Source organism: Mauremys reevesii, linkage group 11, assembly GCF_016161935.1.
Source record: "Mauremys reevesii isolate NIE-2019 linkage group 11, ASM1616193v1, whole genome shotgun sequence".
Classification (NCBI taxonomy): domain Eukaryota; kingdom Metazoa; phylum Chordata; order Testudines; family Geoemydidae; genus Mauremys; species Mauremys reevesii.
In genome coordinates, this window is record NC_052633.1 from 14,665,045 (window position 1) to 14,679,945 (window position 14,901).

Sequence of the window (14,901 nt, forward strand, 5' to 3'; positions counted from 1 at the left end):
GGTAGCAGATTTTATGGTATAAAGCAGCAGCTGTGGCAAATCACAAATAGGAGGAGGGGAATTCCACTAACTTCTTGTTCCTGTGTCATTTGCAGATGGGAGAAGGCTGGCCAGGTGAGCAGGGAGCTCTGGGAAAAAGCTGGACAACAGGGACTGCTCGGTGTCAATATATCGGAAAAACATGGTGGCATTGGAGGGGATCTGCTCTCTTCAGCAGTGGTCTGGGAGGAGCAGTAAGTACAAGACACTGCAACAAGTATCAAATTGGTACTGTTAAAAGATTGTATTTGTTCATCTGATTTCCTGATTCCTATTGTAAGGAGAGTGTGTTCACAGACAGTAATAGTCTTTTCCTTTCACAGAAGTGATAATTTAGACATGCATAAGTACCCCCTACTTTAGATATTTCAGATGATTTTTAAAAAATAATAAATTTCATAGTATTATATTTTTAGGACGGAGGGGAAGTGGTTCTCTTTAGGCTGGTGGGTGACCCAATAGTCTGGCAATGAAAGTACATTCTATAAATAAATAAGAGCATGGATGTCACAAGTTAAAATTGTGTGTGTCATTTTGGCAGCTTTTAGTGTACATTTCTTTCAGTTTTGGTTCTCTGGTTTTAACAGTGTAAAATTCAACAGATCAATCACTGTCACACTTTCATCTAAAGTTTACTTTTACTCTTTTCTCTTCAAGGATGTATGTTAATTGTTCTGGCCCAGGATTCAGCCTTCATTCAGATATTGTCATGCCCTACATCGCAAACTATGGCTCAAAAGATCAGATTGAACGGTTTATCCCTGAAATGTCTGCAGGCAAATGTATTGGTGCTATAGCCATGACAGAACCTGGGGCTGGCAGGTGAGCCGAAAAGGACAACAGATGGGCTTAACATACATGCTGCTTACCTAATCTCACTGTGTAAAAATTCCGAGTTTCATAGTTACATGGCCATCTTACTGATTAGGCAGTAGCCTGGAATAGGTAGAACTGCAAAAATAACCTTTAATTATAGATTGCTGTTTTACAACCTTGTCATTTCTGGATGCCTGTTCCAAACCCATGATCTTGCCATCAGCCCTAGGACAAATAGGGTTTTGTATTTGTTTTAGATTCTGCATAAACAGCCACTAGCCTACTTGTTGCATGGACATTCTTTAATGTAAAATGTAATAACTCAGTAAAGGAGGCTTGACTTAGTCATAGAATCATAGAATCTCAGGGTTGGAAGGGACCTCAGGAGGTCATCTAGTCCAACCCCCTGCTCAAAGCAGGACCAAACCCAACTAAATCATCCCAGCCAGGGCTTTGTCAAGCCTGACCTTAAAAACCTCTAAGGAAGGAGATTCCACCACCTCCCTAGGTAACCCATTCCAGTTCTTCACCACCCTACTAGTGAAAAAGTTTTTCCTAATATCCAACCTAAACCTCTCCCTCTGCAACTTGAGACCATTACTCCTTGTTCTGTCATCTTCTACCACTGAGAACAGTCTAGATCCATCCTCTTTGGAACCCCCTTTCAGGTAGTTGAAAGCAGCTATCAAATCCCCCCTCATTCTTCTCTTCTGCAGACTAAACAATCCCAGTTCCCTCAGCCTGTCCTCATAAGTCATGTGCTCCAGCCCCCTAATCATTTTTGTTGCCCTCCGCTGGACTTTCTCCAATTTATCCACATCCTTCTTGTAGTGTGGGGCCCAAAACTGGACACAGTACTCCAAATGAGGCCTCAGTAGTGCTGAGTAGAGGGGAATGATCACATCCCTCGATCTGCTGGAAATGCCCCTACTTATACAACCCAAAATGCCATTAGCCTTCTTGGCAACAAGGGCACACTGTTGACTCATATTCAGCTTTTCGTCCACTGTAACCCCTAGGTCCTTTTCTGCAGAACTGCTTCCCAGCCATTCGGTCCCTAGTCTGTAGCAGTGCATGGGATTCTTCCGTCCTAAGTGCAGGACTCTGCACTTGTCCTTGTTGAACCTCATCATATTTCTTTTGGCCCAATCCTCTAATTTGTCTAGGTCCCTCTGTATCCTATGCCTACCCTCCAGCGTATCAACCACTCCTCCCAGTTTAGTGTCATCTGCAAACTTGCTAAGGGTGCAGTCCACACCATCCTCCAGATCGTGAATGAAGATATTGAATAAAACCGGCCCCAGCACCGACCCTTGGGGCACTCCACTTGATACCAGCTGCCAACTAGACATGGAACCATTGATCACTACCCGTTGAGCCCGACCGTCTAGCCAGTTTTCTATCCACCTTACCGTCCATTCATCCAGCCCATACTTCTTTAACTTGCTGGCAAGAATACTGTGGGAGACTGTATCAAAAGCTTTGCTAAAGTCCAGAAATAGCACATCCACTGCTTTCCCCTCATCCACAGAGCCGGTTATCTCATCATAGAAGGCAATTAGATTAGTCAGGCATGACTTGCCCTTGGTGAATCCATGCTGACTGTTCCTGATCACTTTCCCCTTCTTTAAGTGGTTCAGAATTGATTCCTTGAGGACCTGTTCCATGATTTTTCCAGGGACTGAGGTGAGACTGACTGGCCTGTAGTTCCCTGGATCTTCCTTCTTCCCTTTTTTAAAGATGGGCACTACATTAGCCTTTTTCCAGTCATCTGGGACCTCCCCCGATCGCCATGATTTTTCAAAGATAATGGCCAATGGCTCCGCAATCTCATCAGCCAACTCCTTTAGCATCCTCGAATGCAGTGCATCCGGCCCCATGGACTTGTGCTCGTCCAGCTTTTCTAAATAGTCCCGAACTACTTCTTTCTCCACAGAGAGCTGGTCACCTCCTCCCCATACCGTGCTGCAGAGTGCAGCTGTCTGGGAGCTGTCCTTGTCTGTGAAGACAGAGGCAAAAAAAGCATTGAGTACACTAGCTTTCTCCACATCCTCTGTCACTAGGTTCCCTCCCTCATTCAGCAAGGGGCCCACACTTTCCTTGACTTTCTTCTTGTTGCTAACATACCTGAAGAAACCCTTTTTGTTACTCCTAACATCTCCGGCTAGCTGCAACTCCAAGTGTGATTTGGCCTTCCTAATTTCACTCCTGCATGCCTGAGCAATACTTTTATACTCCTCCCTGGTTATTTGTCCAATCTTCCACTTCTTATAAGCTGTTTTTTTGTGTTGAAGACGAGCAAGGATTTCACTGTTGAGCCAAGCTGGTCGCCTGCCATATTTACTTTTCTTCCTACACATCGGGATGGTTTGTTCCTGCAACCTCAATAAGGTTTCTTTAAAATACAGCCAGCTTTCCTCGACTCCTTTCCCCGTCATGTTATTCTCCCAGGGGACCTTGCCCATCAGTTCCCTGAGGGAGTCGAAGTCTGCTTTTCTGAAGTCCAGGGTCTCTGTTCTACTGTCTGAATTTGGCAAGAGGGCCTATTTCCTTGTCCCTGAATCCTGTATAGAAGAGAGTTCTCTTTCCTGTACTCTCATTCATATAGTATAAGAGTAGACCATAGGATTATTGGGTAGATTACTGATTCAAGATCATTCTCTTCAATCTGCTAAGCAGAGGGGAGCACAATAGGGAGCTGCACCTTCTATGCTGTGTCCCCACTGTTCCTAGAAAAAGGAAAAGCCTCTCTGCTTCAGAACCATAAGCTAACTGTATGTGGAGGGTGCCAGGCTGAGTGGCTGATATCTGCCTTCTGGGGCAGCCCTAAATTGATGGCCCATGTCGACATAAGATGCTGCTGAGCTAATAGATATTATTTGTGCACATCGGGTGTGAGCAGGTATGTCACTTTGAAAGTGAAGTAGAACCATGTGCTGTACTGAAGATGCAGAGGTTCATCATTCATATACATGAAACGTCTGTTAGTCTATAAGGTGCCACAGGATTCTTTGCTGATTCATATACATAACACACTTGTGGTTTCCATAATATTCTCTAGCCCCTTTTTAATACATCCCTGAATCCTATTTTAGCTTTTGACTACTGTTGTACATAGCGCTATCCACAAGGAGTTGTAGGCTCTACGCTCTTCATTATTTTATACTAGGATTATTTTTTAAATGTGAACTTCATGCCTCTGCTGGATTGTTCTCTTAAATAACTTTCTTTTCTTGCCAATCAATTTTAGTGATTTGCAGGGTGTACGAACATATGCCAAAAAGGATGGAAGTGATTGGATTCTCAATGGAAGTAAGGTATGTGAACGGATGTGCTCTGACTTATGGTGCTTGGGTACTGAATTCATCCAGTTAGTGAGAGAATTTACTTCATTTTACAGCTGCTTTCCCAGCTCTTAGTGTCTCTCCCCTTTTGTTTTTCCTTTTCTACGAGTTACATCTTATAGAAGAATTCATGTTACCCAGCCATCCAGCTTATGATGCTGACAATTTATGGGTCAATCAGCAGAGCAGACTCTTTTCTTTGCAGCTTTTATTGGAGAACAGAAAAAGCGTCCCGATCATAAGATTTTGCTCTTCCTTGACTGGTATAGTCAGCCTGCACAATATAGCCAAGGGCCAGACTGTTTCTCAGTTCAGTGGAGTTGATAGCAGAATAGCCACCCTGCTGTGCGTTCCCCTGTCGGTCGAGGGAAACAAACTAAAATCTTTACTCCTTTACTACTTCAACACAAAAATGGAATCTTTATCCAGTGACCGTATTGTTCAGTGTATGGGATAAATTCTATATTAGATGCCAACCACATATTGAGCTGCTATAAGGGTACCCATCTCATTTAACCCCTAATGCAAAGAATTAAGAGGATTGAAGTAGGGGATTGTCATTCTAAAAACTTTTAAATGACACTGCTGCTAGTTGAAAACTTTTGAAACTAAAAACCTCTTAGAGTTACAGCTCTGTCCTGATACTTGATTTTTTTTTTAGTATTGGGATGGTTGGTTTAGTACAGGGGTCGGCAACCTACGGCACGTGTGCCAAAGGTGGCACGCGAGCCGATTTTTAATGGCACGCTGCTGCCAGCCGAGGTCCTGGCTGCCAGCCCCGCTCAGCCCGCTGCCAGCCTGTGTGAAAGAAACCCCAGGCCGGCAGCGGGCTGAGCGGGGCCGGCGGCCGGGACCCCAGGCCGGCAGCGGGCTGAGCCGCTCAGCCCGCTGCTCTCCAACAGGGAGTTCCTCCAGGAAGGGCAGGCAGTTGCTGGCCAGGGATTCTTCCCCACAGGGCAGCAGAAAGGCACCTCGGTGATCTTAGATGTGAGTTACAAAGCACCTGCCCACGGGGCTCGGGGAGTACTGGGGGGACTGGGCTCTGGGAAGCAGCTGCATTAGGGCTCCCAGATGCTGCATGAGCGGCTTGTGCCACTTTCTCCTGGCCCCTGGACTTTAAAGGAGGAGCCTGGACTGGTGCAAGGCGCCGCGAGTTGCAACTGGCCCCCCTCTTTGCATGGCCCCGCTTCCGCCTCATGCTCCCACTCTTCTCTCTCCCCTTCTCTGGCACTGCATCAGCCCAGGAGGGGGCCGTGCCCCTGGCACCCCTGAGCCGGCTGGGCAGCGGTGGGGTTGGAGGGGTTTTGCAGGCTCTGGAAAGAGCAGATGGAGACAAAGAGGCTCTTGCTGTGTCTGTGCATCCTAACACTTCCTAACAGTGGCACTTCAGCTTGGGCGAGAGTGGTCCCCTGTCTGGGCAGCTTTCAGCCCCCAGGAGAGTTCAGGTTTAAAATGTGCAAACTGTGGAGTGATCTGAGTAGGTCTTGCATCGCAGGGGATCTCCATCTTAGAGGGGAAGGCAGTGGTCCCTAGAAGCAGCCATATGAGTTTTTGGGCAGAAGGGACCTGGGTCTGAAGGGCTGCTTCTGAGAGCTCCAGTTCCTGCTGTGTCAGTTTCATGTTGGGAGTTGCAGCTGAGCTGCCTCTCTGAGCCATTGGCATCACCGAAAGGGAGAAGCTGAAACTCCCCTGGGCACTGTGTCAATAAGAGTATTCAGTGCACAGGTTCATTTGAAAGAACCTCCTAATACTCCTTTATGTGGTAGCAGTGTTGTCTCTTCCCTCCCCTCCCCCCTCACCCACCATTGCTGGTACAGGCACTGCTTTTCCTCTTAAATGCACATGCTACTGTCTTCTGAACTTGAAAAGTATCTGGGGTGTTTGTGTGGATCAGTATTGCAGGGAGAGATGGGAGCCAGAAAGGGCGAAATCTATAAAGACGGTCCATTTAGATCAGCAGTAGGCAACCTATGGCACGCGTGCCAAAGGCAGCACGCGAGCTGATTTTCAGTGGCACTTGCACTGCCTGGGTCCTGGCCACCGGTCCGGGGCTCTGCATTTTAATTTAATTTTAAATGAGGGTTCTTAAACACTTTAAAAACCTTATTTACTTTACATACAACAATAGTTTAGTTATATATTATAGGCTTATAGAAAGAGACCTTCTAAAAATGTTAACATTTATTACTGGCACGCGAAACCTTAAACTAGAGTGAATAAATGAAGACTCGGCACGCCGCTTCTGAAAGGTTGCTGACCTCTGGTTTAGTAAAACTTTGTTTTAAAAACGATGAATCATATGTGACCACATGGTCTAATGGTTAAAAAGAGAGACCAAGAGACTTCAATTCTATTCCTACCTCTTCCACTAACTCTCTTTTTTACTTTGAGAAAATTTCTATATCATCTTGGATCTCAGTTTCCCTATTTGTAAAGTGATGGTGATGATTCTTGCCTGTCTGGGTAAAAATGCTTTGAAATCTTTGGATGAAAACACAAAGTAGTAATGGTATTTTGATTTCAAAGATTCTTCCTGCTGTGAATTGCCTATTACTTTTAGGCATATTTATGGGCTAAATCTATATGTGTTTGCAGAGCCTAGCACAGTGGGGCCTTGTCTAGATTGTGGCTTTTGGTCACTGCAGTAATAAAATAATAAAACCGTAAGTGTTTGTTTGTATTTGTCCATAAGAATGTAAAAGATACTGTTTAGATAGATAAACTTAATAGTTGCATGCCTGAACCTAGGCAAGACAAGGCAGTTCAGTTATTTTTTTGGTTGGCATGATTAGGAATCTGAATCTAATTTTTGTACTTGGCATGTCAGTGTCTGTATTCTGCCTGTTGTGTGATATCAGAATTTGACTTAAAACATACGATACAGTGAAGGCAACTGTAGGTTTCCACCCACTGTAGCATGCATCAGTGTTTCATACAATATTAAATATGAATAGACAGCATATTGTACAGAATTATAGGGATTTGCTATAGTAATGGAGAACCTCCCAATGATTTTCCATTTTATACCTTGCCATTTTAACTTTTGGAAGAGGTCAGCTGCATGTTAGTTGACATTCTTGTTCGTGAAAGGAATCTTCATAATAGAGATGAGACTGAATTAAAAATCTGAATTTAAACTTTAGGAATATTCAAAATAAACAGATACAATAGATGGTGAACTATGCCTGGGCAGGCCAGAAACTCTGGTGGTGTGGGTGGAGGTCTCGGTCGACGTCGGTCGTCGTCCGACCTGGTATAGGGAAGAAAAGACTAATCGAACCACTAATTACCTAGTTTCTCCCGGTTTCTCAGGATAGCTGGCACTCGCCTCGCCCTCGGCCCGTGGACGTGTGAGAGGCCGTGCGGCGCGGCCGGCGGACCGGGTCGTCGTCGGGTTTTTTGGGAATGCAGCCCAAAGCGGGTGGTAAACTCCATCTAAGGCTAAATACCGGCACGAGACCGATAGTCAACAAGTACCGTAAGGGAAAGTTGAAAAGATACAAATTTGGTTCCTTTTGTTTTTTTTAATCTGTCCCCTGTCTTTATAATGGGTTAGAGTCGACCAGACTTTGGGATATTAGTTTGCAATCCAGATCCAAATTATGCCGCTTGAACTCATCTCTCCTTTATAGACTGTTCTGGAGCACTTTGGTTTTTTATGCATCTGGACTTTTTAAACCTTTTGGACACTTGCAGCTTTCATCTTTTATATACTGTTTACTTGTAGAAGTGTGTGAAAGTTCGTGCACTACTACTTTATAATCTTCCTAGCTACCTGCCAGCTAACAGGCAGCATTATTCCATCTTGGTTTTCTTGCAGGTATTCATCACTAATGGCTGGATGAGTGATTTAGTGATTGTGGTTGCCGTTACAAACCGTGAGGCCCGCTCCCCTGCTCATGGGATCAGCCTTTTTCTGGTGGAGAATGGAATGAAAGGATTCATCAAAGGACGCAAGCTGGAAAAAATAGGCCTGAAAGCACAGGTAAGTCATACGAGCCTTACCATGTGATGGACTTTGAAGCAGTGTAAAAGGACTTGTTATTCTCTGGGGTACTTCCAGTAAAGATCAAATGTAGCTGTAGTGATACCTCAGTTCACAGTTTTAACTGCAAGAGCAGGATATTCTAAATTAGACTGCAAGGGTGGGTTGCAGTTGAGTGAAATTTATATTGAAATAAACCGCCTCCAGTGAATATATGTAATTTGGGCTGTAGAAGTTAGGAACTGGATAAGAGGAAAATCTTTGGAAGAGAGAGTTTGACATTAGATATTTTATTTAAAACCATTTTTAGGACACAGCAGAGCTGTTTTTTGAAGATGTACGTTTGCCAGCCAGTGCCTTGCTTGGACAAGAGAACAAAGGGTTCTACTATTTGATGGCAGAGCTCCCTCAGGTAAGACTGACACAAACCCACACTGTGTACAGGAAAAGCACAAAGACTTTATTTTGGTCTTTGCTTGGAACCGCCACCTGCAGTTTATGGATTATGGTGAAACACCTCAGTTTCAGAGGTAGGATGCCTACAACCACAGTTTGCTGATACTTTTTGTTTTTTAGTGGTAGGAATTCTGCACTGCAAATCAAAGTGAAGCATCTTGGAATATCAGTGAAATAGCTTGCAATCTAATAGTTTCTATTCAAATAATTTTATTATGATACCTTGTTAGGGTACTATTTTAGTAAGGGACAGTATAATAATTGCTACAGAAAGGATATTGTGTGTATCAAGATTTCATACCCGATTTCAAGACCAGATCTCTCAGTCAATAGTCAGTCTTGTGAAGAACACAAGATTAGAACAGAATTTAAAAATAAAATGCTACAAACAACTGTGGTATTATCTTAACACTTGTACACTTAGCTCAGTTTTAAATATGCTTCTTTTGCCCTCAATAAGCCTCTTCGTGCAGAGTTGACTTTTCTTTGCGCTAAAGGCTAATGCAAAATGCACACCTGCAACTCTTCTACCAGTGGAAATATGTTCTAGATCAGGGATTCTCAAACCAGGGTCAGGACCCCTCAGGGGGTCGTGAGGTTATTACATGGCGGGTCTCGAGCTGTCAGCCTCTACCCCAAACCCCGCTTTGCCTCCAGCTTTTATAATGGTGTTAAATATATTAAAAAGTTTTTTTAATTTATAAGGGGGGTCGCACTCAGAGGCTTGCTATGTGAAAGGGGTCACCAGTACAAAAGTTTGAGAACCACTGTTATAAACTACTTTCTCAATCTATTTAATAAAAAACTGAAAGGTGGAAGCATTTTGTAGAGCCTAAAGTGGCTTGTCTTATTAGTAGAACTGAACATAGTTGACCAATTAATGCAGGTTTGGAAGAGCAGATGGGAAACTCAGATGCCAAAACCATGATTTTGCTTTGTCATAAAGCATAAACTATGATTTTGTAGTTGCATCATCTAATAAAAATGTTTACTTGATTTTACACTATATGTTAAATATGAGACCTAGTGTTTCACTGTGCAAATTCCATACATTTAGTTCTTTCAAAGAAAATATTTCAGTGGTTTGAAAAAACACACAGCAAGAAGTGCTCATGAGCACCCCTACAATAGTGAACCAGATTATTTACATGGTTAAGCAAAAAACAATTCTGCAGGAAATGGATCTTAGTTTAAATCTTTTCATAGTTTGAGACTGGGGAGAAAATTATAAACTTTTAAATGTATTTAGACCAGTGGTTCTTAAAATTTTTTTTTTTTTTGCGGACCACTTGAAAATTGATGAGGGTCTCGGGGGACCACTTAATGATCTTTCCAAATGTTTTTTGTACTGTTAGCTAACTATTGTAAAGCGCTTTGGATAAAAGCGCTATATGAAAAAAAACCTTAATTAACATTTTTTTGTTCTACAAATAAAAGCACACAACTCATATTTTAATATCAGTAGTCTTACCTTTCAAATGTGATGGATGTGACCTCTCACCCCTGTCACAGCAGCCCCCAAGCTGGGGCTGGGAAGGAGGTGGGTCTCTCCTCTACCACAGAGCTGAGGCTGGGGAAGGAGGGCTGTCTCTCCCCAGCAGCCGCAGCCCCGGAGCTGGGGAAAGTCACCTCTCTTCTCCCCAGCCCTTCATGTCCCAAATTCCCTCACCCCCTCTTCTCACCCCACTGCCCCCGCACACCTACCCCGTATTCCCCCCGCAAGGTCACCACCTCACGTTACATGTGCATCTTCTCCAGGGCCCAGGCACCTAATTAGTGGAGCCACGCCTGCGCGGCTCCATTAATTAGGTGGGTGGTCCTTCATTCTCTTGTGTGTGGCTGCCCAGGTGCGCACCTTAGAGGGAATTATCTGTGGACCACCTGAATGGAGCTCGTGGACCACTGGTGGTCCACGCACCACAGTTTGAGAACCTCTGATTTAGACAGTGTCCTTCGAAAACTTGTTTACATTATTGTTTTATTTGAACTGAAAGATTAAAACCAAATTATTGAAAAATCTGAGCCAAATTGTTTCCATTAAGTCAATAGGAGTATTACATTTCACTTTTAGCTTTTTTTTTCTGTAGTCCTGTTTATGCAATTTTGCAATGTCACTAAGAACTTTTAAAATTGGGTCCAACCAAGACAATTGTGTTCATTAGAGTGACAATATTTTCAATTATGCAATATGTCTAGTTAAAAATTTAATGGAACAGAACAAAACTAACACTAACAGACATAACTAAACTTTTGTTTCCCAACCTATGTTTGTATCTATGTTTGTGTAGAGAAATTTGAGATTAGTTGCATTGGATAAGAACTCTCAGATTCTTTATCACTTCTTTCTCCAAGGAAAGACTGTTGATTGGTGATATGGCACTTGCCAGCTGTGAATTCATGTTCGAAGAAACAAGGAACTATGTTAAACAAAGAAAAGCTTTTGGGAAAACAATTGCACATTTACAGGTGAGCTTAAACCAAGAAAAAGAGACAGAAATCATTCTTTTTGTCTGTCTTTCTCAGTATAGATTCATTTAATATATGTAATTTTCATTTCACTGGAGGTGTTAGGCAAGCAAAACCACTGGACTGTTTTCAAAGGTTCTAAAATTGGATTAGGAGCAAGTACCTGGAATGACTCTGCTTTCTCTCTCATGTTCAGTTTTAAATTAAACATGACTAAATGCTCTTGAAATAACATTGCTGCTGCTGCTTTCAGATTTGAAGTCAACAGTGCATTGCTGACCTGGTTTATGAATATATAGTGAAAATAGTTTTGTTTATAAAATTGCATTTTACTGTCTAAGGCTCTGATCCTATAGCGCATTGTCATGGATGGGCCTCTGCATGTGAGCTGAGTCCTATTCACTTCGGTGGACTTGCAGGCATGGGAGTCCACCTGTGCACAATGCATTGCAGGATCAGGGCCTACCTGAGATTGATACTATGCAAGTTTTTCACAGCAGAGAATTTGTTGTCTTAATGCCTGTGAAGTGTTAAGCAAAGAATTATTTTATATAGTCTTCAGTATTATGGATATTGTAAATGATTCCTCAGCTGCGAGGCAACTAAATGCACAAGTGACTCCACATAAGAAGTTATACATGGTCCACAGTGCATATTATTCTTGCTGCCATTAATGAGAGTTAGGTGTGAGTTCTGAGACTATCGCTAGTTAATCAGGGTAACTTTTGTTAACCATATTCTAGTAAATACGGACGCTGGGATTCTACATGCTAATGTAGCAATTTTCAGAAGGTACTGCTTATTTTTTCTTAGTACAGGAGTGATCTTAAGAGTTTCAGTGTAAAACCCTAGGTAGGGGGTTATTCTGAAAACAATGTTAAACATTTTAATGAGAGCATTGGTCAAGTTCCAGTGTTTGTGATGCATAGAAACTGAATGAATTATACAGGTTGGAGACTGGTAGCTTTTTTGTTAATTGAAATGTGCCGTTGAGATCTAACTAAAAACATCAAGATTCCCAGTTTTGAGTCCTGATCCTTTTCCTGTTATGTCAAAGCCAGATCTACCATTGATTTCAGCAGGAGCAGGATTGGGCCCTTAGAAGTAAGACGTCTTTAAGTATCAATTCATAAAATTTCCAGGTGTGATTTAATTTCTATACTTAGCTCTATGGAAATACCTCTTTTAAAAAACTAGTTTTAGTGCAGAGTTAGCTTTAAGGCAAGACAACCGCTCTCCAATAAACTTTTTAAAATAAAGTATTTTTATCAAAACATTTTGCACTCTGTGCTTTTCTGTGTTTCCTTTCATGGCTGATTGCTAAAATGTGTGTGGAATCAAAAGCTGACTGCTTTCTAATTCGCCTGATGTCTTGCCTAATTCATTTATTACAGGGTTTGAAATCAGTCTTTTATTTATTTCTGTAGCTTGGATAAAGGAAATGATGAAGCCCACTGATACAGGAGTTTAAGAACTTGAGAAAAGACTTGTGTTTTTCATTCCCCTGGCCAGTGTAAGGACTACTACCACATAGTTGAGTTCTTGCCCAGTCTAGCTTTACGTAATGCTTCAAGTGGGCTTCTTCTTTTTCCACAGTATAACAGATCTCAATGTTAGGAAACTTTCTGTGACAGCCAGTCTAAACTTTCCTTAGTTCATTTGAATCCAATTATTCCTACTCGTATCTCTTTGAACCTCTCGTCTCCCTCTGTGGTCTTGAATTTTAATTATTCTTTAATAAAAGATATTTGATAAATAAAAGTTTTTTTGATTGTGACATTATACCTTTAAAATAAATTTTGCATTTAAGAAAATAGAGTTAGTACTTTATGGAACTGCTAATAAACTGGGGATATTACTGTATGCAGTATAGTTGTACTTGTCAATCCCAGGATATTAGAGAGACAAGGTGGGTGAGGAAGTTGGTCCAATAGAAGTTATTACCCTCACCCACCTTGTCTCTAGGGAAATTACTAGCTGTTAAGAATAGAAACACATTTTTACCAGAAGGGGGAGCTCAAGTTGATAAAATATTCAGTAAAGGGCCAGTAGGTTGTACTATCTAGGAATTCATGAACTCAGACTTCTGTTATCTATTTATTTTTAAATAAGAAAAACACATGACTTTGTGAGTTAAAGACCAGAATTTACAGCTTTTCTTTGATTCACAGGTGCCTTGACTCTGAGCAAATCCTATTTGATTAGACTGGCAGAAATGTGAAAAGTTAAAAGAAATGGAAATGAAACTGCTTTTTGTTTTATAGAACTCTAGCTCCTGTATTGGTGGTGGTCTTTACTGTGGTGGTGTTTCCTCCATGCACAACATTAGTTGTCGTACCCCTCCCACCCCCCAAAAAAAGCTTTTCCTTGCAAAGGCCTTATTGGCATATTTTCCTTTCGCTGGTTTGTTCTAAAATATTTCCTGATTTTTAAATACAAAACATTTTCCCCTCCCAACAAAAATCAGACTGTGCAGCACAAGTTAGCGGAACTGAAAACTCAGATTTGCGTGGGCCGGACATTTGTGGACAGCTGTCTCCAGCTGCATGAGGAGAAACGTCTGGACTCCTCCACAGCTTCCATGGCAAAATACTGGTATGCATGTTAAAACAATTTGAAAATGTTACTTGTATGAACTTTTCTGGACTCTAACATTAGAACGTTGAAGTAACCAACCCAAATGTTTAGCCCAAACGGTAAATGTATATATGATTAAACATTGTCTGTATCTAACATCAGAATTTATTAGTTAAAACTACAGTGATGCATGTGGCATACATAGAGACTTACACTGAATATTGGTATCAGTTAATCAAATAATTTCAAAAATAGTTACTTAGTGTTGGCTTTTAGGAAAATGGTCTCTTGAGCAATGTGATCCAAATTCAACTTAAATAGTTTCACTTGAGAATTATTTTATTGCGTTTTTGAAAAACATTTAATTATACAGCTGAAAAACTTTAAAAACCAAAGATTAATCTTACTGGGATTCCCTTGCATAATATTTATAACATATGAAATAAGATTTGGATATATTATTTGATAAATCCTGACATAAGAGCTAGGTATTTAACCTAGCCATTTTCTGAGAACTATCTGATTTCAGGAGGAAATAATTAGCTAGCTCTTTATTGCTGTTGCTGAGATTGAGCTATTCTTCCTTTCATAGTTCCATTTTTTAATTGGACAGAAAAAGCCCCAGGAACTTTTTTTGCAGTTATTTATTAACTTGCATTTAACCAGACAAAGTTAGACAAGTAGAAACATCTAAGGTAATACATTTGTCCTGATGCCAGATTGTTAGCTGCAAAATTGGGGGAAAAATGAAGACTAGAAAGTGACAGAACATTTGCAGAAAATGTACAAGTTTTAATCCTTTAAAAAAAATTTTACATAAAATTCCATAGGAATCCAGATAGAACATTTACATTAAAAGGAAAGATTTTGATTGAGTGTTTCTTGGCAAGGATTACATTGAAATACCTGGTACAGAAGCACAGGCATTCAGCTTTGTGGAGGAGGATATAACTAATGCCAGCGTAAATACTTTCATCAATTGATTTTTCCAAAGCAAGAAACTTGCAAAATTACCAAAATTCCTATACCTATAATATTTAGTGGCCTTGTCCATATAGGTAATGGAATTTCTGTAACTTTTCCACAGAGCTTGAAAGGGTTTAAAAATTGCTTGAACAGAGAAACTGCTTCTTTCTCTAGTACCAGTATACTGCACTTCATTTGACTATACAGTAATTTATTTATTTTCTTTCTTTCTTTCTTTCTTTCTTTCTTTCG

At 41.3% G+C, this 14,901-nt stretch overlaps 1 protein-coding gene across 2 annotated transcripts in view; it reads left to right on the top strand.

Annotated features, from left to right (window-relative positions):
• The window catches only part of ACADL (acyl-CoA dehydrogenase long chain), a 34,370-nt gene that overhangs the window by 14,102 nt on the left and 5,367 nt on the right, over positions 1-14,901 (top strand). For both annotated transcript variants that reach the window (XM_039494674.1, XM_039494675.1), the window contains exons 3-9: positions 96-233; positions 697-861; positions 4,106-4,172; positions 8,020-8,184; positions 8,495-8,596; positions 10,993-11,106; positions 13,574-13,701. In XM_039494674.1, the coding sequence (XP_039350608.1) occupies positions 96-233; positions 697-861; positions 4,106-4,172; positions 8,020-8,184; positions 8,495-8,596; positions 10,993-11,106; positions 13,574-13,701 (879 nt within the window). The remainder of the gene's footprint in view (positions 1-95; positions 234-696; positions 862-4,105; positions 4,173-8,019; positions 8,185-8,494; positions 8,597-10,992; positions 11,107-13,573; positions 13,702-14,901) is intronic.